Here is a 26,839-nt window from a genome sequence, read left to right as displayed (position 1 = left end):
AAAAACCAATTTAATGCTAATTTTTAGGCATAAACCAATCCAGTATAATGTGTGTTTATATAAGTTGTCATCATTGGGCCAGTCTGTGTAACCTGAGTCATCATTAATAGGTAGGATGGGCAGGAAAAGAAGATGAGAGCAAGATGGAACTAGTCTCTCATTTATTTTGTGAAAACTTGTTAACAATTGTCTTGCATATTTTTACTTTTTCATTGTTGACCTGTTCATATCAGATTTACGACAGTTTTACTGTAATTCAATTGTCTGGTGTTGTCATAGGAAGTTATGATGCATGTGGTTTTTCTTCTGGAAGGTCATCTTGTTGTCATGTCACGAGCTGGACAATATTGGTTGCAAATGCAAACAATGTGCAATACAGAGGTTAGTTGCTAAAAACTGTATTATTTAATAAACCATGCTTTTACTTGTTGATTATTATTAGTATTTATTATGATTATGATATATTTAAGTTTCCTATTTATTCGGATAGTTAGTTTACTTATTTTATGATTCTCTCTTGTATATCTCATGTATATAAGTTTGAACCTCATTGTGAAATACAAGTTTTCATTATGTTATTCAACTTGGTATCAGAGCTGGTTCAAAATCCTTGTTTTATAAAAACCAGTTACCATGCATATTACTGAGTTGAGATTTTAGACGCAAAAAGTAAGTTCTCTTAGTATGCAATTCTAATGTGATTTAGCTCATCATGTTTCACTTACTTGACTTGAGTCATGACTTAGCTACAACTCATAACTTGAGCTAATGCAAAAAAAAAAATGTTATTATTTTTAGAGTTAAGTATTACCATATTTTTTTATCAAAGATAATAATTATACAAAGAAAGAGAGAACACCTAACCCACAACCACAACATCCATTCACATTCTTTTTTGTTTTTTTTTGACAAAAAGAGTGCAAACGCATCACATGACAAACCAAGAGGCCACTAAGTTGGCACCCCTTAACTGCCACCTATCACTAGCAGCACTTTAAAGATGTTATTAAATAAAAAGGAAGATACAAAATCACTTGGGGGGACTAGACCTAAACCCAAGTCAGAATAACCAAGGGAATTCAACATCTGCCTCATTAAAAACCTTTTCAGGAAAACCCAAACGGATAAAACCTGACTAGGGAAAAAGAGTACAGAGCAACCAACAACATAAGCATGGAAAAATCAAAGTCTCAAAACAACCGTAACTTTTGAGGAAATATGACGAACATATCCTTCGACACAAAGTTCAAACTAAAAGATATCACTACAAGCAACACACACATAAGTAAATATTGCAACTTATTGTTCTTTCTTTTGTTTTCCTTCCTAAATGTAGGAAACGATGATTTTAAATTTGCAAAGCCTTCTTTTGCCAAATACCGTGCACGTTCAGCTTCTCTTACGTCGACCTCCGATGAAGCAAGTGCAGAAATGAATTTCTTACTTTGTTGGGCCCACTCAGTGCATTCAGCCTTCAACTTCATCTTCTGAACATCACATTTGTTCACCACCGACTTTAAAGCATTTCTTTGATTCTCGAGATCTTCAATTTGTAAAGAGAGCTCATGTATCTTAGCATTGGCAGTTGAAGTTTCACTGTCAATGTGGGCTTGTGTACTCTTTGCACTCATGAGCTTGTTCATGAGATCGGTTTTCGAATCAAGAAGTAGGTTGTGCTTCTTGATTACTCGTTGAGAAGTGGCTTGTTTGATATTATCATTGAAGAAGTTCTGTACTTTCTCAACAAACTCCTTCACATCAGAAGGTAAGAGTCTTTGATGCTGATTTAATCCATGAAGAAGAGAAATCAATTTCGACTTGGACTCTTGGTTAGATACAAGATGGTCAAGGTCTGATGTTGAGTCCATCAAAGTCTTCAATTCTTGAAGTAAAGTTTCAATTGAAAAACTTTGCACTCCAGTAAGAAGCTTCTCAAGTGCGAGAAGTGGGTCTTCTTCGATCAGCTTGTTAATGTCTTCCACTGCTACAAGAGTTTATTTATTCACTAATATTCAGCTTATTACTCTCATTATCCTTTAATTTAAGAAACCTTATTAATATTTAAAGTAAAAAAAAAACTCACCAATAGTTTCTTGAGAGTCTCCAATATCAACATCTTTGGTAGCAGGAGGCTTTGTATTGACAATTGAAAACGAGGGTAGGCATATTTTTCCATCTCCATCTTCCTATAGAAATTGAAATTAAAAAACAAATAATATCATTATCTCCAATATATATATATATTCCGGCATAAAAATATTACGGCATAAAAATATTGTAGAGGAAGATAAACCGGAATTTGACATGGCATTCAAATTACTTCTGAATTTGTTGGTAATAATGTTGTTGATGGTATCTCTAAATCAGGAACATCTTCAACAAACGTGTGCTTTGCCTCTGGTGCTTTTTTCATTTTTTTCTGCACAAAATAATAGCACTTGTTTGATTGAAATAATTTGTTATGGTGATGGTAATCAGGTGTGATTAGCTTGAATGAGTATAGTTTGATATTTGACCTGTGAAGAAGTCAACTTGTGTCCTAATGTTGCTTGAACTTCAATCCACTCTGCAAATTCTTTAGTGGTTTGTGCATTTGGATTCTCATTACCATCATCGTGATATTTAGACTCTTGAAATTGTCGATAGGCACTCTCCATTTGCAAATACAAATCAACATCTACAGAAAAATATTATATAGATTAGCACATTATATGTAAACATTGAAATATAGAAGAGAGTTTGAAAAATTGATCCAAAAAATCTTCACCTTCATTATTAGTCCGAGTTGTTTCCTGTGAGTCTCCAAGATCAAAATCGTGAAAACTTGACTCAGTTCCCTGCATAAAGTGAAAAAGATATTTAAGTGTGTAGCATAATTCAATTATACTTATGTTGAAAGAATGAAAAGGGGAATGCCTTTTGTTTAAGATCAGCAACTAATTGTATAGGTGGCTCATTCCTTGTTTCTGACGTAGAACCCTCTTCAATACTTCGATCCTCAGTTTCTTTTAAACACTATATATCATGAACATGTAAATAAGTTGCAGTACATATCGAATAATTAACGCCTTAGAGTAATATAACGAAGAGTTTGATAAGGAAGGGACATGGCTTGAAAATTACATCTGAATCTTCTATTGAAGTTATCTCTACTATACGAGGAACATTTACAACATATTCTTGCTTTCCCTTTGCTGATTGTTTCATTTTTGTCTCTAAACCATTAATGTTTGAGTCAATGTCATTTTCATGTGAAAAAGTTAACTCATGTCCAGATGTTGCTTGAACTTCAATCCCATATGGAAAACCTTTATAAGGCAACTGAGATGAAATAACAGAGAGTCTTGATTTGGAAACTATTTGTTCATCATCATTTGGAATTTGTTCCTCAATAGTTGAGCTTACTTTCATAACAACATCATTTAGAAAAACTGAACAACACATAGAAAAGAAGAGTTCAACTTAATTCAAAACGAAAAGAGTGATGAGGTAAATTTAAATGAGTAAATTGATCTTGGAGTCTTACTAGTTTCGTGCCAGTTTCCAACATCTACATTTTGAGTGGTAAGAGGCTGTATTGTGACAATTGGAGGTGAATATATGACAATTGGGCCATAAGCATTTACCTACACAAATTCAAACAAACATATATATCATCATGTAGGTCATAATATTTGTTGCTATAGCCTCATCATATACTATATAATTTTGGAAGAGCCTAATTATAGAAAAAACGAAAGTATCCAAATGTCAAAAACAATTAAATAATAAGTTGATCAAAGCATCTATTCTTATAAATCCAATCTCAAGACAATTAAATAATAATTATTTTTTTTTAAAATCAAAGGTATTCTCCGCGCACAACTGGAGAGACTAATCTCCTCGAGGTAATTGAGATCTATTTAAGGGGTTGATCTCTCCCAACAAATGTTTCTCCATACGCATCGGCCAGATAACGAACCCAGAATCAAGTGATTAAGGGACCCAAGTATCTACCACTTATGCTACACTATGTTGATACACATTTTATTTGGACATGTATCGCTATTCAAGTGGACAATTTTAATAGGTCCACAAATATTATTTAATATAGAAAAATAATAAACACTATTTGTGAACCTATCACAATGATCTACCTCGGTCCAATCTAAATAAAATGTGTACATAATAATTCACCATAATTTTAAAACACAACAATATTTTTTTTAATAAAATAAAATTAAAAATAAAAAACACAACAATACTTATAAGCATTAGACAATGTTAATTTGAAGGTTTTATTTTGTTACATATCACAAACTCACCAATAAAGATGTTTTACATTCAGAAGTAACTAATGGGCCTGATGATGCTAATGCTATTGTGTCTGCATTAGTCGATGTAGTTCCTTCTTCAACATTTATCACCTGTGAAAAAGTCAACAAGTCTCCTGATGTTGCTTCTGAACTTTGATTTTCACTACCGGTATTGTGCTGTTTGGACTCTTGTTGGTGACGTTGTTTGGACTCTTCTTGTACCAGTTTAACTATGTCTTTTAAATCCCTTATCAATTTATATTCTATATCAAAACATTATACAAATCATTAACATCATTAAATAGTGAACTTTGGTCTTTTTAGGATTTTAATTTTGTCCCCAAAACCTTAGTCCTTTTAAAAAATCAAGAAACAATTACACATATTATTTCATTTATACCCTTATAAAATTATTAAACAAAATTTATGTTTACTAGGTGGAGGCGTGGAGCTAATTAGAAAGACAAATTGCAAGCAGTTGCCGTGTATTGGGAAAATCAAGTGAGCAGACAATCCAAACACACTTAATGCAAGTGTATATAGTATTAAAAATTTAATAAACAAATGTAAATAAAAAAATAAAAAATAATGAGTGGCAAATGAGTCTATACAATTTAGGAAAATGTTAACTTGTGCCCTCAAGGCACATTTTAATGAGATAAATATGGAAATATACTCTTGAAAATTGTGTAATCAACTCTTTTAACATTTAATATTTTGTATCATTAAATGCTAAATTTCTATATTTAGGTATCTTATCATGTGCCCTTAGGGCACATGTTAACATGACCCTACAATTTAAAATCAACTATTTCTTAATCTTTGTGCCCAAGTCTTAAAAGACTAACGTTCTGGGATGGAGGTAGTAACTCATAAGCACGCTATACTAATAAATAAAAATGTTCACTTTCAATTGTAATTCATCATTTTCAAGTTTAAGATGTATGGTTGTTAGAGGTGGGAATAGGCTAGGCCGGTCTACATGGGCTTATGGCATAGTCTATATAGGTTCTGGCCAGATCAATCTATTTCTTTAAACAGAGCAAACCAAAACTTTTTTACAATCTATTTGGTTAAATGGGTCGGACGGCAGGCCATTAAAAAACTCTTTTAGCCTATTAGGCCAACCTACTTAGTTAATATGAGTAATATTTTTACTGCTGTTATTGTTTATATATTAAAATTTGTAATTTGATTAAATTATAAATGTATTAACTTTTTCAGTAGTTTAAACTTATTAATTTACATTAGTTTTTCACATATATAAATCTATTATTATAAATTAAAATTGAAATATGATAATATATATATATATATATATATATATATATATATATATATATATAGTCAAATTCTCTAAAATATCATGTTAAATATCAAAAGGACATTGATTTATTAGTTTATAAGTATATTTAAAAATAAATATAATTATTTATTTAAATATATTCATTTGAAAGAGGCTTTTAAACTTACTAATGAACCACATTAGGTTTTCAAAATACCAGACTCAAAGCCTAAAAGATAAGCACATACTAACAGACCTCTGATGGTTGTTAACTGTCTGCCGAACAATAGATTTTATAGCACTTAGAAAGTGGCATATGCAGTATGCATGTGTAAACACGTACATTCATAACTTCTGAGAAGAATGATAGAAATAAGCACAAATTTGTTTGTTTTTTTTGTAAATATTACTACATGATATGAAATTATATATGGCAAACATGTAAAGATTTTGAAAAATATTGGATAAAGTGTGTACCTGATGAGTTAAAACCTAAATATCTATTGAGATCATAGCCATCGACATCGGTTGGTATAGTTGAAGTCGGAGAGAGATTTTGACAATTCCATACAAAACAGAATCGTATTTCCTGAGATTGAATCCCTTGGGTACGACGGAGGCTTGGTAGGTTGACAAATACTATAAGTTTTAGATTTGGAATCTCAACTTTCTGATCGCCGTCGGTTCCAAATAAATCTTGTAGTTCATTTGCTTCTTTTATCATCATAGCCTTTAGCTTAGGAAGGTCGTTACATATGGAGACATGAAACAAACTTTTCAACCTGTTGCACTTTACTACAATAAGTACTTTTAAATTTAGGAAACATTTTTTTGAAGAAACAACATTTGACAAGTTGTTATTCTCTGTATCATCTTCAATGATACACTTCAACTCTTTGCATTCTTCAATTCTCAGATAATACAACTGTGGTAGACACCTTGATATAGAAGTGGAGAAGACTATTTCCAATTTTTCACATCGCACAATTTCTATGCCGGTAAGATTTTTGAGAGAAAAATAGTTTTTGGGACCCACAAAAAGGCACATCATCATAGACAGATCATACAACTCAATGTCTTCCAAACCTAAATTCATTTGCTGGTCATTTGCTTCATTGAGACAAAAGATATTTTCTACTTTGGAGTTATTGTTTAGTGTGAGTCTTTTCAAAGCGACACTACTAGAAAAATCAAAATTAGAGAGGGAGCAAATCCGTCACAAAATCAACAAAATCCGTCACAAACCAGTTTAGCGACGGATTTAGCTAGTCCCCAAAATCCGTAAAGAAAACGAGCGTCGCAAAATATTTGTGAGGGAATTTTATACCCGTCACAGTTTGCGACGGTTTTTGTCTGTCACAAGCAGAATATCCGTCACTAATGGTAGACCAAAATTTAATTTCAGAGCCAATTTCCGTCACTAATTGTGAGGAATTTTATGACGGATATATTTGTGAGGAAATGTTTCCGTCACTAATTTCAAAGAATCTATTTTTTGTGAGGAATTGTTTCCCTCACTAATGTGAATTTTTTTTTAAAAAAAATTAAATAAATTTAGTTGTATCCAAAAGCATCTCATATTAATAAACAAAAATACAGCTTATAAAAAAAAAATTTTTTTTTTGATAATCAACAAAATACAAAAATTTGATTCATATACACCATAAGTGGTTTTAGTACATATACTACGTTCTTGAAACATTTACATCCAAATTCTCAAAACAAAAGTATCTCACAAATCTAAATAGTGAACATACAATAGTTGAAGACTTGAAGGATAATAAAACTTGAACTCTTACAACAACTATACAAGGAATGCTCCCACAACCTTACACATTCAACTCAAACCATACAAATTGAACTTTTTACAATGCTGGTTCCTTGAGCTTTGTCTCAATTTATTCCTAGAAACCTCCATCTTTTAAGGCTCTTAATCCATTATCGAACCCCAACATATTAGCTTCCCTTCATTAATTTTCATTAGCTGATATGCATGTTGAAAGTAAAGAATAATATAAAAGTCAAAGGCATACTTGAAAAAATTAGTAGGATTATACAAAGAACCATCCAAGTTCTTAACCTCCAAAGGCTGATATAAAGAGACTTGAGCTTCCAGTATTCATATTCTTCAACCTTCACATTGCAAGAAAGGTTTAATTGTCATAGAGGATAAATTCATGAACAATATTACTACACATGGCTTCTCAATTATCAATTAAGACTTGCAACACAAAACTGAAAACACCAAAGTTCTTAAGAAGCATGCTTACTCTGCCTCTATTTTTATAGCAGTTAAGAGAAGGAAAAATAACAACTTTTAGATTCAATCGTCTGAACATGAGGCCAGTAGTGAACCTGTGGGATCCCATTTGATATGATTTACTTCACTCTGCAATAGCAGAACAATTTGTTATCAGACAGTAAAGACTTATTATAAAAAAGCACAATATTGTATTTAGCATATCTTAATTTAATGCAGAACCGATAAACTCGTTAAGTAGAATTCAGTAAACCAAAGCATGTTACTAATAATGCTAACTTTGGTACCTCGCTTAAGTGTTGTACTGATTTTGAAATGAAATCTACCTATGTAGTCATATATACCTTAAAAATTTGGGATTCATCTAGAAAGCATCATCCCAAGGTTATCCAGCGATTTGTTTAGTTAATTCAGCAACCCGTTTTTTATTGGACCCTTTTCCCTCCCAAAAAAGGTATAATCGCGGCATCAGTGTTTCAGTGCAAAGCATAATAATTCAAAACAAGATAGGGTGTACAAACCTGGTGCCCAGCAAAAGTTTTTATCGGTTCGTCTTCTCCAATCTTGCAGACATGTATCAAGGTGTCAGTGGAGCATGTGGCAAATGACACATTATTGCGCCAATCAACACCAAGTACTGGACCTAAACAAAGCCCAAATTTCAAATATAAAAGTCCATAAACATGGCTTTCTTACCAGAGGAATCCTAAGGTGAATCTCTCAAACACTCTCCATTGGAACACTCTCAGTTATTGGACCGCATCAATTTTTTAAAACCTTGACACTGGAAACCGGCTAAGTCGTTTTAAACGAGCTTAGCCGTTTAAAGAGTGACTAAAGTAGACTAGAGTGTTCGAGAGACTATCCTTAGCATTCCTCTTCTTACAAAGAGTTCTTTTTAATAGAATTCTTCCTTGATTAGAGAATATTATAGTAAAAAATTTAATGAATGTGGACCAGATTTCTGATCACACCAACCTGTAATAAAATAAAATTCAATGAATGTGCACAATAAGAGAAGTGTAAAGACCAAACACAACAGTATTGCAAATTAAGAATATATAATTAAGGTTACACTAGTAATACCGCTTCATAATGAATAGCATTATATACATGTAAAATAAAAGTGCGATATATTTATTTGTTCAACATCTATATAGAGCATTTAACTCACATGTACATCCAATAGTTCTCACAGAAATATAGGGATGAATTGATATCAATCTGGAGCCTGAAAGTCATGGATCAAACCATACTGTGAATATCTCTTAAGTTTGCTAAAACTAACAAATCATAACTTCCAAAAGTGAACATAAATATTTACATAAGATAGTCTATCAGTTTAATGCTCTGCATGTTCACATATGAAATATGAACTTAGAGAATTCAGAGAAATAAAATAACAATGAATTCATATTTGAAATGAATACAATTTCTACATAAATTTAAACAGTTCATTATTGAACATTTGCAAACATACACTTATATAACTTAAAAACTAATTGAAACATACACTTTTATTGCACTAAAATCAATTCAACACCACAATCAAAATTCCATGCAAGTTTTTTGAGGTGAAGCAGAGCTATAAAATTATCCACCTTACCGTCCTTACAGTGCTGATGAGCTATCCATCCACTTCCAAACTCAATTTCCATCTTCTTCACAACTTCTTCAACCTATCATAACAACAATTTCATAAAAACATGTTCAACGCTTCAAATCATAATAAATAACTAAAATACATTACCTTGTTAGATTGATCAGTATCCAACAAGAAAATAACTCTACCACTCTCATGAGAAGAAATAATCCTTTCGTTACTCCAACCCTAAAACAACATAATCAAATCAAGAACATGAATAAAGAAGAAATTGACATTCCTAGTGCTCTCACAATGTTTAGAAAACATTCAAAACTAGCTAAACACTCCAAATTTGAACCCCTTCCTTCTCCAACCAGATCCGTAATGATGATTCAAAATTAGCTCTCACAACCTCTTCGAAAAAACATCACAAAATTAGATATTCAAAATTAGAAGCAAACAAAATACAAGATGAAAAATGAAATGAGAAAAGAACCTGAGTAATGATGATTGATTGTTGCAATGAAGAAAAATCCGATTAAATTGAATGAAGCGCGAATCAAGCTATATAACAATGAATTTGTATCCAAAAGCGCATGAATCGGAACTAAAAATTCAAACCAAATTGGGGAAAATTACAAGAACGGAAAAAGCCTAATCAGAGATTATCGATCCAGCGTTGATTGTGAAATGAAGGAAGCGAAAATCTCGATTGAGTTGAAGGAAGAATTATTGTTGTTGAGGTAAACTCGGCGAGCAGAGAGAAGCGCTACCGTTACGAGTGGTTTTGTCACCGATGAGTGGTGCGTTTTTTATATTAAGATTAAGAAACAACTTTAAAATACTTGAAAATTAATAGAGCAATTTGTGACGGAATATTTAAAGAGAATTTTGTTCTCCAAATCCCTCACTAACAATTACTTTGTTAGGTTTTGTGAGGGAATTTTATGACGGATTGTTAGTGAGGGATTTATTCCGTCACCAATTTTGTCGCTAAACCTTAATTACTTTAATTTATTAAAAAATATAAGATTCCGTCACTATTTCCGTTACAAATCGTGGGGGATATATTTCCCTCACAAATTTCCGTCACTAAAATGTGTTTTTCTAGTAGTGCGAGAAAGGGGTCCGTGTTCCCACTAAATTCCTACAATAAACAAATGAGAAATTAAAACATACACATTAGTTGTTGTGTTTTCAATTAGTTGAGGTATGCTTAGTTTACTTAATGCATTAAGTTATGAGGCAGTTATGTAGTTAGTTAGTTACAACTAGATTACTTAGTAGTCAAGTAGTGTTTGTGTTAAATATGTTTGGATCTCATCCCCAAAAGCAACATATTCAACATCCACCCTCACGCCTAGCGTGGTCCTGGGTCAAATGTCCACATTGCAGTCCTTAACCCGACTCTGATACCATGTTAAATATGCTTGGATCTCATCCCCAAAAGCTAGCTCAAAGGGTGAGGTTACCCTCACATATTTATACACTTAACCGTCCGGGAACCTAAGCAATGTGGGACTTCAAACAAACTCAACACAACAACATATTCAACAGTTTGTTAGTTACTTGATGTATAAATACAATGTAATTATGTTAAATTACCTGTGAAAATCAATATAAGTTGAAAATAGAATAATACTTATGAATTTTAACCATTAAAAGAGAGTGTGGTAAAATGAGTGTGTTGCTAGCACTCCTATAAGCAACAATTTGATCAAACGGTGTGAAATTCTTCCGGAGTTCACCATGCCGAAAAGCTAAGACTTGGGCGGTTTTGTAAAACCAACATCAAAACTTTTTTTTTTTTTTTTGACACAGCAACATCAAAACTTTATGAAATGCACAATTGGGTATAGATCAGGAGGTTTGAGATGTGGAGGTGGCGCATGAAGTAGATATGACACTAGAGGCACGAGTAGTTACGATGAATTCGGTGGTTCCGACTGTGGTCGCCAAACTAAGTACGTAAATATATAATGCAATGTCACCAATCAAGGTGAGTATCTGGGGTTCTAACACCAACCTCTAAACTAAACTCACGAGAACAAATAAATTCTACCTCTAACTTAACTATTTAAATTATTTAGTTAATCATAATTTAACTCTATCAAAGTCTAACTATCAATAATACATAAAAGTCTCCTCTCCTGATCGTCAACAACAACTCGGCTCAAAGATTGGACCATAAAAGAGCTTCGGTTAATAATTTGACAAACATTAATAAAAATATATGGCAAGAGCGGTGGGTACGTACCTTGATGGTTGTACTAATTTCCTGAGATATTGAAATCATCGAATAATTAGTAACCATGAAATCACCAATAGATTTGATAGCAACTTTTGGGCATTCAATGACTTTAACTTCAATCAAAGTTGGCAACGTTGTGTGATAGTTTTTGGTACACATGCCGATTAAACTTGGAAGACTGTGAAGATGGAGTTTTTCCAAAGCTGGAAGATGAAGGTGAGTCACCTCATTATTGTGGTTTTGATGATGATGATGATGATCACTAGCATCATTGTGTCCAAATATGTATTCCAATTTCTCACATTCTTCAACCTTGAGCATTTTTAATTTTGGGAAGACATTTCCCAATTCATTTCTATCACTTCCATCTCCAATGTCTACAACTATGTGCTCCAATTCATAACATTTTTTAATCGTCAAGCTCTCCAATGACATTTTTGGTGCAATAGACAACGTAAACACTGATTTTATATTTGAAACCATCACCAGATCTATCACTTTAATATTGCTCAGGATATGTGATATTGATTTTGAAAGACATTCACCGAGAAAATTTGAATTCAATACCTATAATGTCATCCAAATAAAAAAAAAAAAAAAAAAAACTAAATTTGAGCTTACAATTTAGAAAAAAGATATGTTTCCTCCGTAAATCATATTAAAAACAGAAATTATCAAAAGTTAACATGAAAATGTAAGAGCATTACCTGGGAGATTGAACAGTCTTTTGGTTGATTCTCAGAAACCGATGGGATTTCAGCACTTTTCAAATTTTTTCTATGACAACATATATGACTCCAAGAGAATTTATTGGATTTTGTTTGTGGCTTGGAAATAGAATCATATGACCCTTTAATAGATGAAGGCATGTTGGGATGATAAGATTCTGGAAATATGCCAATGAAATGTGACACACTAACAATCAGTAATTGTTTAAGTGATGGAAGTTCGAGATCTTGCTGTGGTTGGTCAAATATGTATTCCAGATTGGGACAATGTTGTATGCCGATAGCTTCCAACAACAAAAGGTCTTTAGCAAAAAGAAGTCGAAATATAAATTGTAATTGGAAACAATTTATGATATTGACAACTTGCAGCTTTGGAAACAATGAGTTGCAACTCTTGTTATTATCATTATCACCATCAAATACGTATTTCAGACTATCACACCGATGTATTTTGATAACTTTCAATAACAAAAGGTCTTCAGCAGCAGAAAGAACTGGAAATATGTATTCTAATTGGGGACAATTCTCAATATAGACAACTTTTAGATTTGGAAACATTGAGTTGCAACTCTTGTTATTATCATTATCACCATCCATTACCCTTTCTTCATAAGTAAATATGTTTTCCAATTTCTCACAATCACTTATTTTCAAGTCCTCCAGCATCAACAGGCTTCGAGAAGTTGACAAATCAAAAACAGAAACCAATGTTGAGCATGCTTTTAGTGTCACCGTCTTTAGATTACGGAGATCTAGGCTGCATTTAAACAAGCTTCTCAAATTTCCACAACTCTCGAGAGATAGTTCCTTTAAATTGAATAAATAACCAAAGGAGATGGTATTGGTACCATTGCATAATTCTTCCAAATCCTCCATTTCCTTGAGCTTTAGTACAACCAACTTGGAGAAGACATTTGGTACTTGAAAACCAATCTGTTTGGTGTCTATGAGGCATTGAAGTTTGGAATCACATTTCAAAATAAGCTCAACAAGATCATTCATACCTAGATTTATAGGAACTATGTCAGGCATGAGATTTCTCCATTTGTTAATTCTAGTTAGATGAAGACCCTCTGCTGTTTGGATACAATACTTGAATGTTTCTTTTGAGAAATTATCCTCATCACCCCCTTTTAAAACCAGATATTTTGACAGGGAATCATTCATTACATCAAAGCCTGTACATATATGATACCTTTGCAACTCATGCAAGGTTATTTCTTGACAAAAGTTATTAAAACTGTTTTTGAAATACAACTCCTCAAGTGATGAACAACTTTTAATAACTTCAAATGGATTTTTCATAATAATATTACAATCTGTCAACTTCAACAACTTAAATTTCCCCAGTTTTGTAAATTTACTTGGCAATTCACTGATGGTGCACTTAACCATATCAAGAGTCTCAAGACTTTGCAGGTTTCCCAAAATAGAGATGTCACCTAAATCGACTGTATCAAAGAACATTGATCGAATATTTGTCAATCGCTGAATTGAGTCTGATAGTGATAAAGATTGTAGATAATCATCACCTACAAAATACAAAACTCGAAGCTTGACAATATTTTCAAAGAAAGAATCTAGGACTTCAATACATGTGAGATCTCCATATTTTCCACCCATATCCACAATTAGAATCTCAAGTTTGGAACCATCAAACTTACAGGATATAAAATCAACGACCTTCCCTTCACATAATAAATATTTAACATTTTTCTCCTTTCCAAGCAACAACTTTTGATTTTTGTCAGACAAATTTACACATTGAATCTCTCTGTTCGCTATCCATTGAGCAACATCACGAACCAAATCATGCATTTTTACATGTGCTTCATCTACTGGAAACAACATGCAAGAATTTATGAGTGTGTGTTTAGCTACGGATACTTTGTTTCTAACCTCATCATAGCTGCTATTATCAACCTCAAAAACACCTGCTCCTATGCAAAGTCTGGTTAGAACTTCAATATGAATTTTTTCATCTTCTCGGAATAGAGAACATATGAGGAACAACCCCTTGGCCTTTTCATCCATCATATTTTCATAGCTAACCTGCAAAGATTTATAAATTCCAACCAAATCATCATCAACACCATGCATAGATCCAATCTTCCTAAAGGATTGTAGTGTACCCTTCCACTTATCCACATGTTTCCCCATTAAACTGCTGGCAGTAATTGCAATTGCAATTGGCAATTGTTTGCACTCCTTTACAATCAAACGTCCATAACCAATCAAATCATTTGCAGAACTGCTGGATATACTGGCACATCTTTTAAACATGATCCACGCTTCCTCTTCAGATAAAAGATCCAATTCTATTATCTTATCACACTTCATTTGGATGAGTACTTGTTTACTACGCGAGGTTACAAGAACTGTACAACCTTTACGATTGTCCCGTTTTGGAATTCCTATTGGATCAAAATCAAAAGGTGGCTTTTGTTCCCACACATCATCCATTATCAGAAGAATTTTCTCACCTTGTGTTAATCTACTCCATAGTTTTGTCGATCGGTCTGATTCAGTACATTTCTCCCATTTCAATCCTAAAGGTCCAGCAATTTCATCTTGGATCTTTTTTACATTAGGAGTAAAGGAAACTGTTGTATCAATGACAAGAGAAAATTGTTTAGATTGCTTTAGTTCTTTACCCACTTCCATTGCCAACGTAGTTTTTCCTGTGCCACCCATCCCTTGCAATCCAATTATATAATTGTTGTCATCTTTTAGTGCATCCAATATTTCTTTGTATTTTAACTCTCTGCTTTTAAAAGAAATGTAATTTTCAGATGAATGCTGCTCAACACCTGGAAGACGGCAAGGGAGTTCAATATTTACAAGTCTGTTTTCCTCCTCTTCTTTTAGTTGTTTAATCAGTTCCAGATTTTTTACCAACTTCTTTCCCTCTTTATATCGCCATATGCAATTAGGACAAAATTTAAAGAAACATGTTTGTTTGTTTTTGGTGTCCAATTTAAAGAGCTTATCAACATTCTTTTGCCAAATATCAACCTTAGCTTTAATATCTTTATCTTTTCTTTTTGCTACCTGTACACGCTCCTCCAATGCTGTCTTTGATGGTTCCAACGTATCCCTTTCATCTTCGAATTCCTTAACAATACATGTGTAGCAAAATACATAACGTGCTTCTCCTATTGCCTTATCTACCAATTTCTCCACATATGGTTTCACCAAGTCACACATGAAACCAGCCATCTAAAACAATTTAAATAAAACAACAAAGTCAGGCATATATATAAGGGGTTTTCTAACTTAGACCCTAGTTAGGTCTAAGTTAGCAAGGTGCACCTTTTCAATTGGACCAAAATACCCATTCTTTTAATTTTTGAAAGAATAGAGCAACAGGGGCATTTCTGTAATTTTACATAAAAAAAAAAATACTGACACGCGCCCCCACCTTCTTAAAAATTAATAGACGTGGATCCAGTGTCGCGCGCGTACGGAAGGACCATGGTTACAGACCGTTGATTTCCATCAGACAGCCAAGATGTGATCTCATTAAGGCTGTCTGATTGATCAGACAGCCCAGATCATCCTACCATCTTGTCTGCGCCACACTAGATTATAAGCTGGAGAGAGAAAATTTTACTTTTGAAAAAGGCAGCCACGTGTCAGCATATGAATGGGTCTGCGTGATTTTTTCCATTTTATGCTTTAAACTCGATTATTTCGTCGTAAATTAATTTTTTATTTTTTAATTTTTATACCAAAATTCATAATTTTTTTTTCTCTACAAATAGAGACTTGGTTTGTTTGATTTGGACACCGAAAAAAAAAACGCAATTTTTCACTACTTTAAACTCGATTATTTCGTCGTAAATTAATTTTTTTTTTTTATTTTTTATACCAAAATTCATATTTTTTTTTTTCCTACAAATAGAGATTTGGTTCGTTCGATTTGGACACCGAAAAAAAAACGCAATTTTTCACTACCTTAAATGAGATAAAACGATAATTAAAAACTAATGTTTGCTTCTGAAACCATTTATCTGGTACAATGGTTTCAGAGAGTTGTAATCTGAAACCATTTTGCTGGTAGAATGGTTTCAGTAAGTTGATTATTAGTTATTTGCTTCTGAAACCATTTAGCTTGTAGAATGGTTGCACATAGTTGTATTCTGAAACCATTTTACTGGTAGAATGGTTTCAGTGAGTAATTTATTAATTGTGTTTGCTTCTGAAACCATTTATCTGGTACAATGGTTTCAGAGAGTTGTAATCTGAAACCATTTTGCTGGTAGAATGGTTTCAGTAAGTTGATTATTAGTTATTTGCTTCTGAAACCATTTAGCTTGTAGAATGGTTGCACATAGTTGTATTCTGAAACCATTTTACTGGTAGAATGGTTTCAGTGAGTAATTTATTAATTGTGTTTGCTTCTGAAACCATTTATCTGGTACAATGGTTTCAGAGAGTTGTAATCTGAAACCATTTTGCTGGTAGAATGGTTTCAGTAAGTAGATTATTAGTTATTTGCTTCTCAAACCATTTACCTTGTAGAATGGTTGCACATAGTTGTATTCTGAAACCATTTTACTGGTAGAATGGTTTCAGTGAGTAATTTATTAATTGTGTTTGCTTCTGAAACCATTTATCTGGTAGAATGGTTTCAGAGAGTTGTAAACTGAAACCATTTTGCTGGTAAAATGGTTTCAGTAAGTTGATTATTAGTTATTTGATGAGATTAAGGTAGTGAAAAATTGAGTTTTTTTTTCTGTGTCCAAATCAAACGAACCAAGTCTCTATTTGTAGAGAAAAAAAAATTATGAATTTTGGTATAAAAAATAAAAAATAAAAAATTAATTTACGACGAAATAATCGAGTTTAAAGTAGTGAAAAATTGCGTTTTTTTTTTCGGTGTCCAAATCAAACAAACCAAGTCTCTATTTGTAGAGAAAAAAAAATTATGAATTTTGGTATAAAAATTAAAAAATAAAAAATTAATTTACGATGAAATAATCGAGTTTAAAGTATAAAATGAAAAAAAATTAACGCAGCCAATTAAAATGTGACACGTGGCCTGCCTTTTAAAAAGGCTTTCTCTCTCCGCGTGTTCCTCTCCACCACGCGCGCCTGTCGGCGCGTGTGCTGCACGCGCGCGTTTTTTGTCAAATGAGAAGCTGCCACGTGTCTGGGGGGGGAAAAAGAAGTGGGGGGCCCGTGTAAAATTGCAGAAAATTACAGAAATGCCCCTGTTGCTCTATTCTTCCAAAAAATTAAAAAATGGGTATTTTTGTCCAACTCAAAAGGTGCACCTTGCTAATTTAGACCCAACTGGGTCTAAATTAGCAGCCCCCTATATATAAATGCCTAAAAAGGTGGTGATCAATAATAGAGATGAGTTTTCCATGTTATTTTTTGGTTTTTTTTATGCTAGTAAAATACCCGTGTATAATTTATTTTAATTTGCCATTTTGTTCAATAGCATTCTTCACTCTTATCCATGTTGCCTCAAAAAATAACAACATCAACTTATATACATCGTAAATGTTCATTTTCATCGGTGACAATTTGTCCCATATTTTTTTTACTAGTGCCAAGTTTCGAACCAAGTACCTCTAGGTTGCAGAGTGACTCCTCAGTCCTCAACCAAGTGGCTACTTGGGAAACAAGCAACTTGTCCCATATTTATAATACTTATTATAATTTTTTTATCAATGCAACTTGTATAGTGGTATAATCGTTATTTTTAATTTTTTTTTTATCAAGAATATAATAGTTATTTTTTTTGGGTTACCATGTTATTTGTACGAAGTTTTCATCGTTATTAGCGACGACTAATCTCCGTCGGGGAACCTGTGGGGGACACAAGGTGGTTCTCCCCTCCCAACCGAATTTTCTCCATACGCATGAGCCATAAATCGAACTCCTGATCACATGCTTAAGGGGATCAAGACCATTACTACTTCATTGTTGGTACTTTACCAGCACCCCATTTGCTTCTCCGGTGATTATTGAGAAAATGTTCATGAGCAACCATCCAAATAAATATTTGAGACATTGCTCTTAAACTTGACATCAATAAACTTCTAGAGGATCGCCTGACATCTGTTGAAGTGTAATTCAAATGTGCTAACAAATGATTGAGCATCTGCAGAGTACAGATGCCCACAGTTGTGATACTTTGTTAGTTTGGATGTTAGTTTAGTTTGTTAATAAGTTTGTTACAACAAACTGTTAGTTAGTTAGTTACAACCAATTGTGAAGTTAGTTGCTTTATGTGTAAGTGACTTGACTCACAAGTTAGTTAGTCTTTAGATAGTATAAATAGTGATCATTTGTACTCTTTGTAAACAACATTCACATAGATTACATTGGCCCTATGTGGATGAATAAAATTTTTACTTTTCTTTAATCATCATCTTCATTCTTTCATCATTCACAATTTTCTGGTGTTACTTATCTTGCCCTATATTTTCCGCGTTCTTGCTCATAAGAGCGTCGTGAGCCTATAAGCATCAAGCCTGCAACATTGTACAGCTTGCTAGTTTTCCTTGATTGTTTTGCTGTGCTAACAATTGGCATCGAGAGTCTGGTTCAATCAAAGGGAAACACGAGTGATTTGTGAGGGGAAATCAATCTTTGGGAAACACTGAGTGAGGTTTGTGATTCGATTTCTTTCTTGATAAGCAAGATGAATGGTGGTGGTTTTTCAACCAATATTCTAGTTCTTGATAACAAGAATTGGGACAAATGGAGTGCATTGATGAAATCTTTGTTTGGTGCTCAAGAAGTGAGTGAGATTGTGCAAAACGGTTATGAGGAATTGGGTGCTAATCCAACTAAAGCACAAAGAGCAGCATACAGAGAATCAAAGAAGAAAGATTGCAAAGCCTTATTCTACATTCAGGAAAATGTAGATTCTCAACACTTTGAGAAGATTGCAAAAGCTACAAAATCCAAAGAAGTATGGGATATTCTTGAAGGTTATCATACTGGTGGTGATAAAGTGAAGAGAGTGACGCTGCAAGCATATAGAAGGCAATATGAATCTTTGCAAATGGAGGAAGATCAAAAAGTAAGTGATTACTTCTCGAAACTTCTTGCAATTATGAATCAAATGCAAACATGTGGAGAGACAATCACTGATCAAATGGTTGTAGAAAAGGTATTAAGATATCTTTAAATCCAAAATTTGATTTTATAGTAGTGGCTATAGAAGAAGAAAAAGATATAACCACCGTGAAAATCAAAGAATTGCAGAGTTCATTAGAGGCACAAGAGATTATGGTAGTGAATAGAGGTTCAGAAAGATCCAACCAACAAACACTGCATGCTCAAACCAGTAAGAAAGGGGGGGTAACAACAAGAATTTCAAGAAGAAAGGAAAGGGAAAAGGTAGCTGGGCAAATGGTGACAAGTCCAAGGTAGATGACAAACTTGAAACTTCTAAAGGAGGAGGGTTTGTCAAGAACCAAAACAATAAGAAGAGGGAATTTGATAAGAGTAAGGTAAAGTGCTATAATTGTGAGAAATATGGTCACTTTGCTGATGAGTGTTGGTCAAAGAAAGATCAACAAGAAGCCAACATTACTGAAGGCATTGAAGCCAATGTTGTGTTGATGATGGCTACTACCTGTGATGATAATGTGAAAAGTGAAGAATGGTATCTTGACTCAGGATGCTCTAACCATATGACTGCACATCGAGAATGGTTAACCAACTTTAATGCAAGCAAGAAGACAAGCATATAAGGTTGGATGATAGTAATAAACTTGCAGCACAAGGTACTGGTAACATTGTCATCAGAAGCAAGAGTGGTAGAAAAATGATAATTGAAGAGGTGTTGTATGTGCCAAAGATGAGCTGTAATTTGATGAGTTTGGGTCGATTAGTGGAGAAAGGGTTCTCAGTAACCATTGAAGGTGATTCAATGAATCTGTTTGATGCAAAGAAGGATTTAGTGCTCAAGTCCAATTTGTCAAAGAACAAGACCTATAAATGCAACATTACAACTGATGATATGATGTGTTTGTCTACAACAATGAGTGAAGATGTTGAAGTATTATGGCACAAAAGGTATGATCACTTGAACTTTAGGAGCCCGAGTGATTTGAATTCTAAGGAATTGGTGATTGGCTTACCTAATATTAATATCAGAAATGAAATCTGTGAAGTGTGTGTGAAGAGTAAGCACAACAGAAATTCATTTGTGTTTGATATGCCTAAAAGAGATAGTGTAACCTTACAAGTGATTCATTCTGACATATGTGGTCCATTTGAGGTTCCATCACTAGGTGGAAGCAAGTATTTCATCACTTTTGTTGATGAATATACAAGAATGTTGTGGTTGTATACAATAAAGCTTAAGAGTGAAGCTTTAGATGTGTTCAAAACATTTAAAGTCTTAATTGAGAAGGAGTGTGAGAAGTCAATTAAGATTTTAAGGCAGATAGGGGTGGTGAGTACACATCAAAGGATTTTGAAAATTTCTGCATGAGTCAAGGCACTGTGCATGAAGTTACAGTTCCTTACACACCACAACATAATGGACTTGGTGAGAGAAGAAACAGAACTTTGTTGAATATGGCTAGAAGTATGCTGAAGCAGTAACTACACAAGTTCTGGGGTGAAGCAGTAACTATAGCTGCTTACATCTTGAATAAGTGTCCAAATAAGAAGTTGAAAACAATGTCAGAAGAAGCTTGGTGTGGAAGGAAACCAAGTGTGAAGCATTTCAAGATTTTTGGTTCATTGTGTTATAAGCATGTGTCAGGTGCTAAGAATATCAAACTTGATGATAAAAGTGAGATTATGATACTTATAGGGTATCATCCAACAGGTGCATACAAGCTTTACAATCCAATGGCACATAAAGTGCACATGAGTAGAGGATGAGAAATGGAAGTGGGAGACAGATCCTGTGTACAGAGATGAGATTCAATATAATCATGTCCATCTAGAGTCAAGTGATGAATCAGATGGAGAAGATGGTTATGAGGAAGAGGATACTGTACAAGCAGAAAATGCAAATGTGCTAGATGAAGCTGAAGCATCTGTGAGGCCTCAAAGAACAAAGCTTGTACCAACTAGATTGAATGATTACAGTGTAGTTAATGATGAAGGTGGGCTAATTCATTTTGCACTACTAGCTGATTATGAACTAGTGAATTTCAAAGATGCTTTGAAAAACAATGTGTGGAAGAAGGCTATGGAAGAAGAGCTTAAGTCAATTGAGAAAAAGCAGACTTGGAAGCTAGTTGCCTTGCTAGATAAGAAAAAGAAAATAGATGAGAAATGGGTGTTCAAAGTGAAACTGAACCTGATGGCACAATTTCAAAACATAAAGCAAGGTTGGTGGCAGAGGATTCTTGCAAAAGAATGGTATTGACTACAATGAGGTGTTTGCACCAATAGCTAGACTTGAAACTGTGAGACTTGTAGTAGCTCTGGCTTGCAAGACCATATGGTTAATGTACCATTTGGATGCTAAATCAGCATTCTTAAATGGTCCACTTGAAGAGGAAGAAGTGTTTGTGTCACAACCTCCTGCATAAGACACCGAATATGGTGTACAAACATGATTTAATACCTTAATTAAGAGAGATTATCTTTGTATAGTGTTCATTCATCTATTACTAATATATTAAAATCGATTACCACCAAAGTTACTAATTTATTCTTATTACTTTTAACTATGTTGCAAGTTTTATATCCTTCATTGTAATTTCACTTAAAAAAATAAAATAAAAAAACATATAAAAAGAATATAAGATAAATACAAAAAAAAATATGGCATGCTTAAAAATAGAAACAAAACAAATTATAGATTGGAACAAAACAGAATAATCTATACTTATAAAAATATCAACAAAACAGATTAATATGATCAACTCAAAAATCTATTAAAACAAAAAAGAGAATAACATAGTCAATAAACAAAAACTATAGAAAAAATAATAAGATGAATATGTATAAAATTAGGAATATAAAAATAGAAACATAAACAATATTTTTCATAAAAAATAACCAACATACTATTAACTATTAATAATAATAATATAATAATAATAATACAATAAAATTAATTACTATCAAATTTACTAAATTATCTTAAATGTTCTTAATCAAATTTCTAATTATTTATTAAAAAATATAAACGAGACTATTATTTGTGACGGATACATAAAAAATTGAATAATTTATCATTGATAATTATAGTCAAATTTATTCATTTAATAAGTTTTACAAAAAATAGCACAATAATTTTACTTATATTTTTACAATATTATATAACAAATAGTTATATATTTTATTCTAAATAAATTTTATACCATAATATAATGATAAACTTAAATATTGAATGAAAGTCAATGATCCGTGCGAATGTACAGGTCTTTAAACTAGTTAAAAATAAAGATCAAACTCGGTGCTCTTTGAAATCACATAAATGAATATAATATACACATGAAAAAATAGATGTAAAACCTGTCACTGCTCTTTGAAATCTTGAAACTTGTTCATCGAGACTCCATTCACCTATATTTGGTATTATATAAATAAAATTAGATATATATATATTTCAACATGTATTTATATAACAGTCTATCAATTTAATAGAGTAGAGTATATCAAAGTTGATCACTTTTATAAAATATCACTTCAATCCCCTTATCTAACAAAAAGTTAGTCAAATTAGTCCCCAATATTAAAACTCTTAGGCAATTTTGTCATCTATTTGGGTCCTATAAAACTTAAGAGATTAGCATTTGTATTTATTGAAATTCAACGATTTTTTTAAAAGTTCGTCGTACGTTCAATTGAAGTTATTAGAAAAAGTATCAAACGATTTTGAATTTTTATAAAAATTTGTGGAGTTATCTACTCAATGAGATCTTTGAATTCAACGTTTGGATTGAAGAAATATAATAGCGATATCAAGTTATTAAACAGAGTAAATCAATAGAGACTTACTCTTGGAGTCAACGGATCCCTCCTCTCTTTTAATATATAGTTTGGAACCTATATTTTGGTAAATTTTCTTAGAAATGCCACATCATCATAAAGAAGGCCTAAGAGCAATTCAAGTTTCTTTTTAATAATAAGTAAATATATAAATAAAAGATATCTAATAGCCGGCCATTTATTTTAAAATCCAATTATTGATCTGACCGAGGTTTATAATATGCATCTCAAAGTCTTGGTGTTATAATTTTATTTCACTGTGCATCAGATACATACAACCAGAAGAAAACGTTTTTCTTTGCAAAAAAATTCTTTGCTTTTCCAGAAAAAAAAAACTTTGCATTACATATATAGGGACAAGAGTTCGAACTCCAATCATCTCATTTATTCATTTTAAGAATAGAATTTCAAGCCACTAGCATATAAGTAAAAAAAAAATCTTTGCTTTTAAAAAAAAAAAAAAACTTTGAAGGAATTAATATGTTGGATTACAAGCCAATTGACACTCATTTGAAGGGGGTGTCATTTCCTGATCCGGGAAGGTAGATGATTTAGAAAATGTTAATAAATGTCGTCGTGGTACTCTTTAATGATCTCAAGTAGCTAATGATTTCTCTCTAGGATGAATTCTTTAGGAAAGTCTGATTTTAAAATATTAGTCAGATTTTAATTATTTTACGATCAAACTTTGAATTATCAGGATTAAAATTCGAAGAGCTAAGCTCTCAAGTTACTCGGTACTAAAACTTGATTCTCAAGTACAACTACATAAATTAATATATAATGACAATATGCACATAATAAAATAGATATAAAACCATGTACAATATATATATAATATAGTCATATCAAATGACACTAAATAGTTTGACATCAAATGTTACACTTCTCAATAACGTTTTAACCGATATAAATTTTATAAAATTCACCGTTGGATTGAAAGTTTATATCATATAGATCATTTGTGTAAAACTTTAGACAAATCCAAAATCATTTAATATGTTATTGAGATACATCAAAATTAACGGTTTGAGTATTTTTTTATATGCCGTTAATCTTTATGTGTCGCAATAGCATATCAAATGATTTTGAATTTGTCTGAAATTTTACTCAAATGATCTATATGATATAAACTTTCAATCTAACGGTGAATTTTATAAAATTTATATCGGTTAAAACGTTATTAAGAGGTATAACATTTGGTGTCAAACTATTTGGTGTCATTTTATCCTCACCCAATATATATATGTGTGTGTGTAAAACCTTTCTTAGTTGTCAAGGTGTCATTGATCTTTGAATTTTGAGATTTGTTCCGATTCCACTGATCTTTCGAAACTATTCACCTAAAGTTTGAAAACTAAAATTAGATATATAAATTAAATAGAATAAATAATAAATTAAATGCAATTTATATTTAATTTCATAAAAATAAATAAAAGAAAATTTTTAAAATATTAAAAAAATTGTCTTTTTTACTTGTATCTTGAAGAAGGAAAAAAGTAGATTTGGTACATGGACAAAGTGAGACATTAAGATGGAATTTACTCTTAACAAATAAACAAAATAGAAGTATATAGCAATCAATACCAGCAGAAGAACTGATCAGAAAAAGTTGAATCAAAATCCGTATATATAAGATTAAGAACTGATGAGCTAGCAATATATTAGAATTAATTAACATAAAGAATATTACCAGCAGAAGGTCGTTACTCGTTATGTTCAACCAACCATTGCAAAGAATCCTTTATTTCTCCAATTGGCAGCAGAGAGAGACTATACCATTTCTAAGCCAAACTATGGATTTATAAAACAAAACCCACTTAATTTGTGTACTATACTCTCCATTGTTGAATTTAATTTTAAACGGCGATTCTTTTTTTGTTTTTGTAACTACTGATTGATATATACGAGGTCAAACTTTTTAATATTAATAAATTAATCCCATTATTTCAAACTTCACAGCTGGTTAAGGGTCTTTTAAAATAGTATGGATCTCGGTATATCTCCCACATTTTTTTTTTTATTTTTTATAATTGTTCGGTTATAATGATAACATCAAATTAATAAAGTGAATTTTTGAACCTTATTATCTTCCTATTATACGGCTCATCTTATTAGTTCACCAATAAATTCCTTTTAGTTCACCTTGTTATCATATTATGTTTTTGCATCTTATTAGTTCACCAATAAAATATATTTATTGTTACACAAAAAAATATATTGGTAACAAATTCTGTTTAAATTTGAATATAACAAGGAAGCAACAAACTTTTCTATCGTAAAAAAAAGAACAAATTTTCTTTTTTTTTTTTTAAAAATAAATTTAGTTTTTCAAATATATATATAAAAAAAATTATTGAAAAAGATAAGAATAGTTGACAAAGAGTATAATTGACAAATCGTATCCTTAAAACACAAACTGAACAGTTAATTAGATAGGCTAAATAAGATGAAACTGGACAATTATAAAAAAACGGAGGGAGTATTATAAGTCATAAGTCGTTATATAATATCAATAACATTTCGTCTATTTGATAAAATTGCACTATGTGCAAAGTCATCAATGGATAGTCCGCAAATCTTAGTTCGATTGATAAAAATAACAAAATTATTAGGTTAGACGTTATGATCGGAATTCAACCCTTATCATTCCACTTTATGTGTGTGAATACGGAGAAGAGTATGAGAGAATGTATTGTTCTTTTTTGAGTTGGTTATCGTTAAAAATATTATGGTTACTGATATGTATAGGAGAGGTTTGCTAGGGGTAATGGTTGGAGATGGCGTAGACATCTCTTTGCGTGGAAGGAGGATCTGATTAAAGTGTTGTGCTGGTTTTGATTTTTTTTTTTTGCAGGTTAATGATTTAGATAAATGGGGCGTTCTGATCCTTCTAACAGATACTGAGTCAAAAGTGCATACCATCTTTTAACGCGTATCTGGTTCCAGTCATGATGACATCACACAATAAAATATGCGTTTCCAAAGTCTTGGTCTTTTTTTATATCTTATTTTTTGACGCATCTTAGTCTTTTTTAATTGTCAAAAAACAATAATTGAATGTCTTGGTCTTTATTTTTAAATTATTTATTTCGTTTTCATGACTCCAAGACAATAAATTACAGCCGACTATCAATTTAATAGTGAGTTTTTATTTTTTGGGTACAATAGTCTCAACTCCCATGGCTTTATATTCGAGTCCGATTATTTCATATATATATATATATATAATATAAGGGTTTGTTAACTTAGACCCACCTAAAAACATGAAGGTCTAAGTTAGCAAGGTGCGCCTTTTTACTGACGCAGTACGGAAGCGCTAGGTTAGCAAAACGCTAAACCTAATGGATAAAGACAAGCCGCAAACACAAACTTCGAATATTTTATTGAATAAAAAACTGCCCCTCAAGGCTACAATGGTTTGGTTTAAATAGTAAGGGAAATAATAAAAATAGCAAATCTAGAATAATAAAAATAGCAAATCTAGAATAATAAAAATAACAAAT

The 26,839-nt window shown here is 32.1% G+C and overlaps 2 protein-coding genes across 10 annotated transcripts; both read right to left on the bottom strand.

Moving 5' to 3' along the window:
- Positions 1-984: 984 nt before the first annotated feature.
- LOC123916351 lies at positions 985-25,235 on the bottom strand. Of its 4 annotated transcripts, none has more exons than XM_045967790.1 (16): positions 25,027-25,235; positions 24,569-24,676; positions 22,857-22,907; positions 12,384-15,623; positions 11,683-12,243; positions 10,545-10,572; positions 6,058-6,756; positions 4,305-4,558; positions 3,527-3,626; positions 3,124-3,431; positions 2,917-3,015; positions 2,768-2,837; positions 2,517-2,677; positions 2,321-2,419; positions 2,084-2,186; positions 985-1,984 (listed from the first exon to the last, which is right to left on the bottom strand). In XM_045967790.1, the coding sequence occupies exons 4-16, from the start codon at positions 15,621-15,623 to the stop codon at positions 1,191-1,193; spliced, it is 6,516 nt and encodes a 2,171-aa protein (XP_045823746.1). In that variant the 5' UTR covers positions 22,857-22,907; positions 24,569-24,676; positions 25,027-25,235; the 3' UTR covers positions 985-1,190. The 4 variants fall into 4 exon arrangements, with proteins under 4 accessions (XP_045823746.1, XP_045823747.1, XP_045823749.1 ...); XM_045967791.1 differs by having other exon boundaries at positions 24,597-24,676; positions 25,027-25,209; XM_045967793.1 differs by having other exon boundaries at positions 985-1,981; positions 24,597-24,676; positions 25,027-25,191.
- On the bottom strand, positions 7,210-10,254 carry LOC123916352 (F-box-like/WD repeat-containing protein TBL1XR1). 6 transcript variants are annotated; one of them, XR_006812112.1, is made up of 7 exons: positions 9,922-10,033; positions 9,591-9,671; positions 9,447-9,519; positions 9,015-9,071; positions 8,362-8,483; positions 8,185-8,275; positions 7,908-7,969 (listed from the first exon to the last, which is right to left on the bottom strand). XR_006812112.1 is itself a non-coding variant. In XM_045967794.1 (6 exons), the coding sequence occupies exons 3-6, from the start codon at positions 9,496-9,498 to the stop codon at positions 7,904-7,906; spliced, it is 297 nt and encodes a 98-aa protein (XP_045823750.1). In that variant the 5' UTR covers positions 9,499-9,519; positions 9,591-9,671; positions 9,922-10,254; the 3' UTR covers positions 7,210-7,903. The 6 variants fall into 6 exon arrangements, 1 of the variants encoding a protein (XP_045823750.1); XM_045967794.1 differs by lacking the exon at positions 8,185-8,275 and having other exon boundaries at positions 7,210-7,969; positions 9,922-10,254; XR_006812113.1 differs by having other exon boundaries at positions 8,185-8,483; positions 9,442-9,519.
- Positions 25,236-26,839: the final 1,604 nt, after the last annotated feature.

This window comes from Trifolium pratense, linkage group LG3 (assembly GCF_020283565.1).
Source record: "Trifolium pratense cultivar HEN17-A07 linkage group LG3, ARS_RC_1.1, whole genome shotgun sequence".
Taxonomy (NCBI): domain Eukaryota; kingdom Viridiplantae; phylum Streptophyta; class Magnoliopsida; order Fabales; family Fabaceae; genus Trifolium; species Trifolium pratense.
The sequence above is the reverse complement of the archived record's forward strand: the minus strand, read 5'-3'. Positions and strand labels throughout refer to the sequence as shown.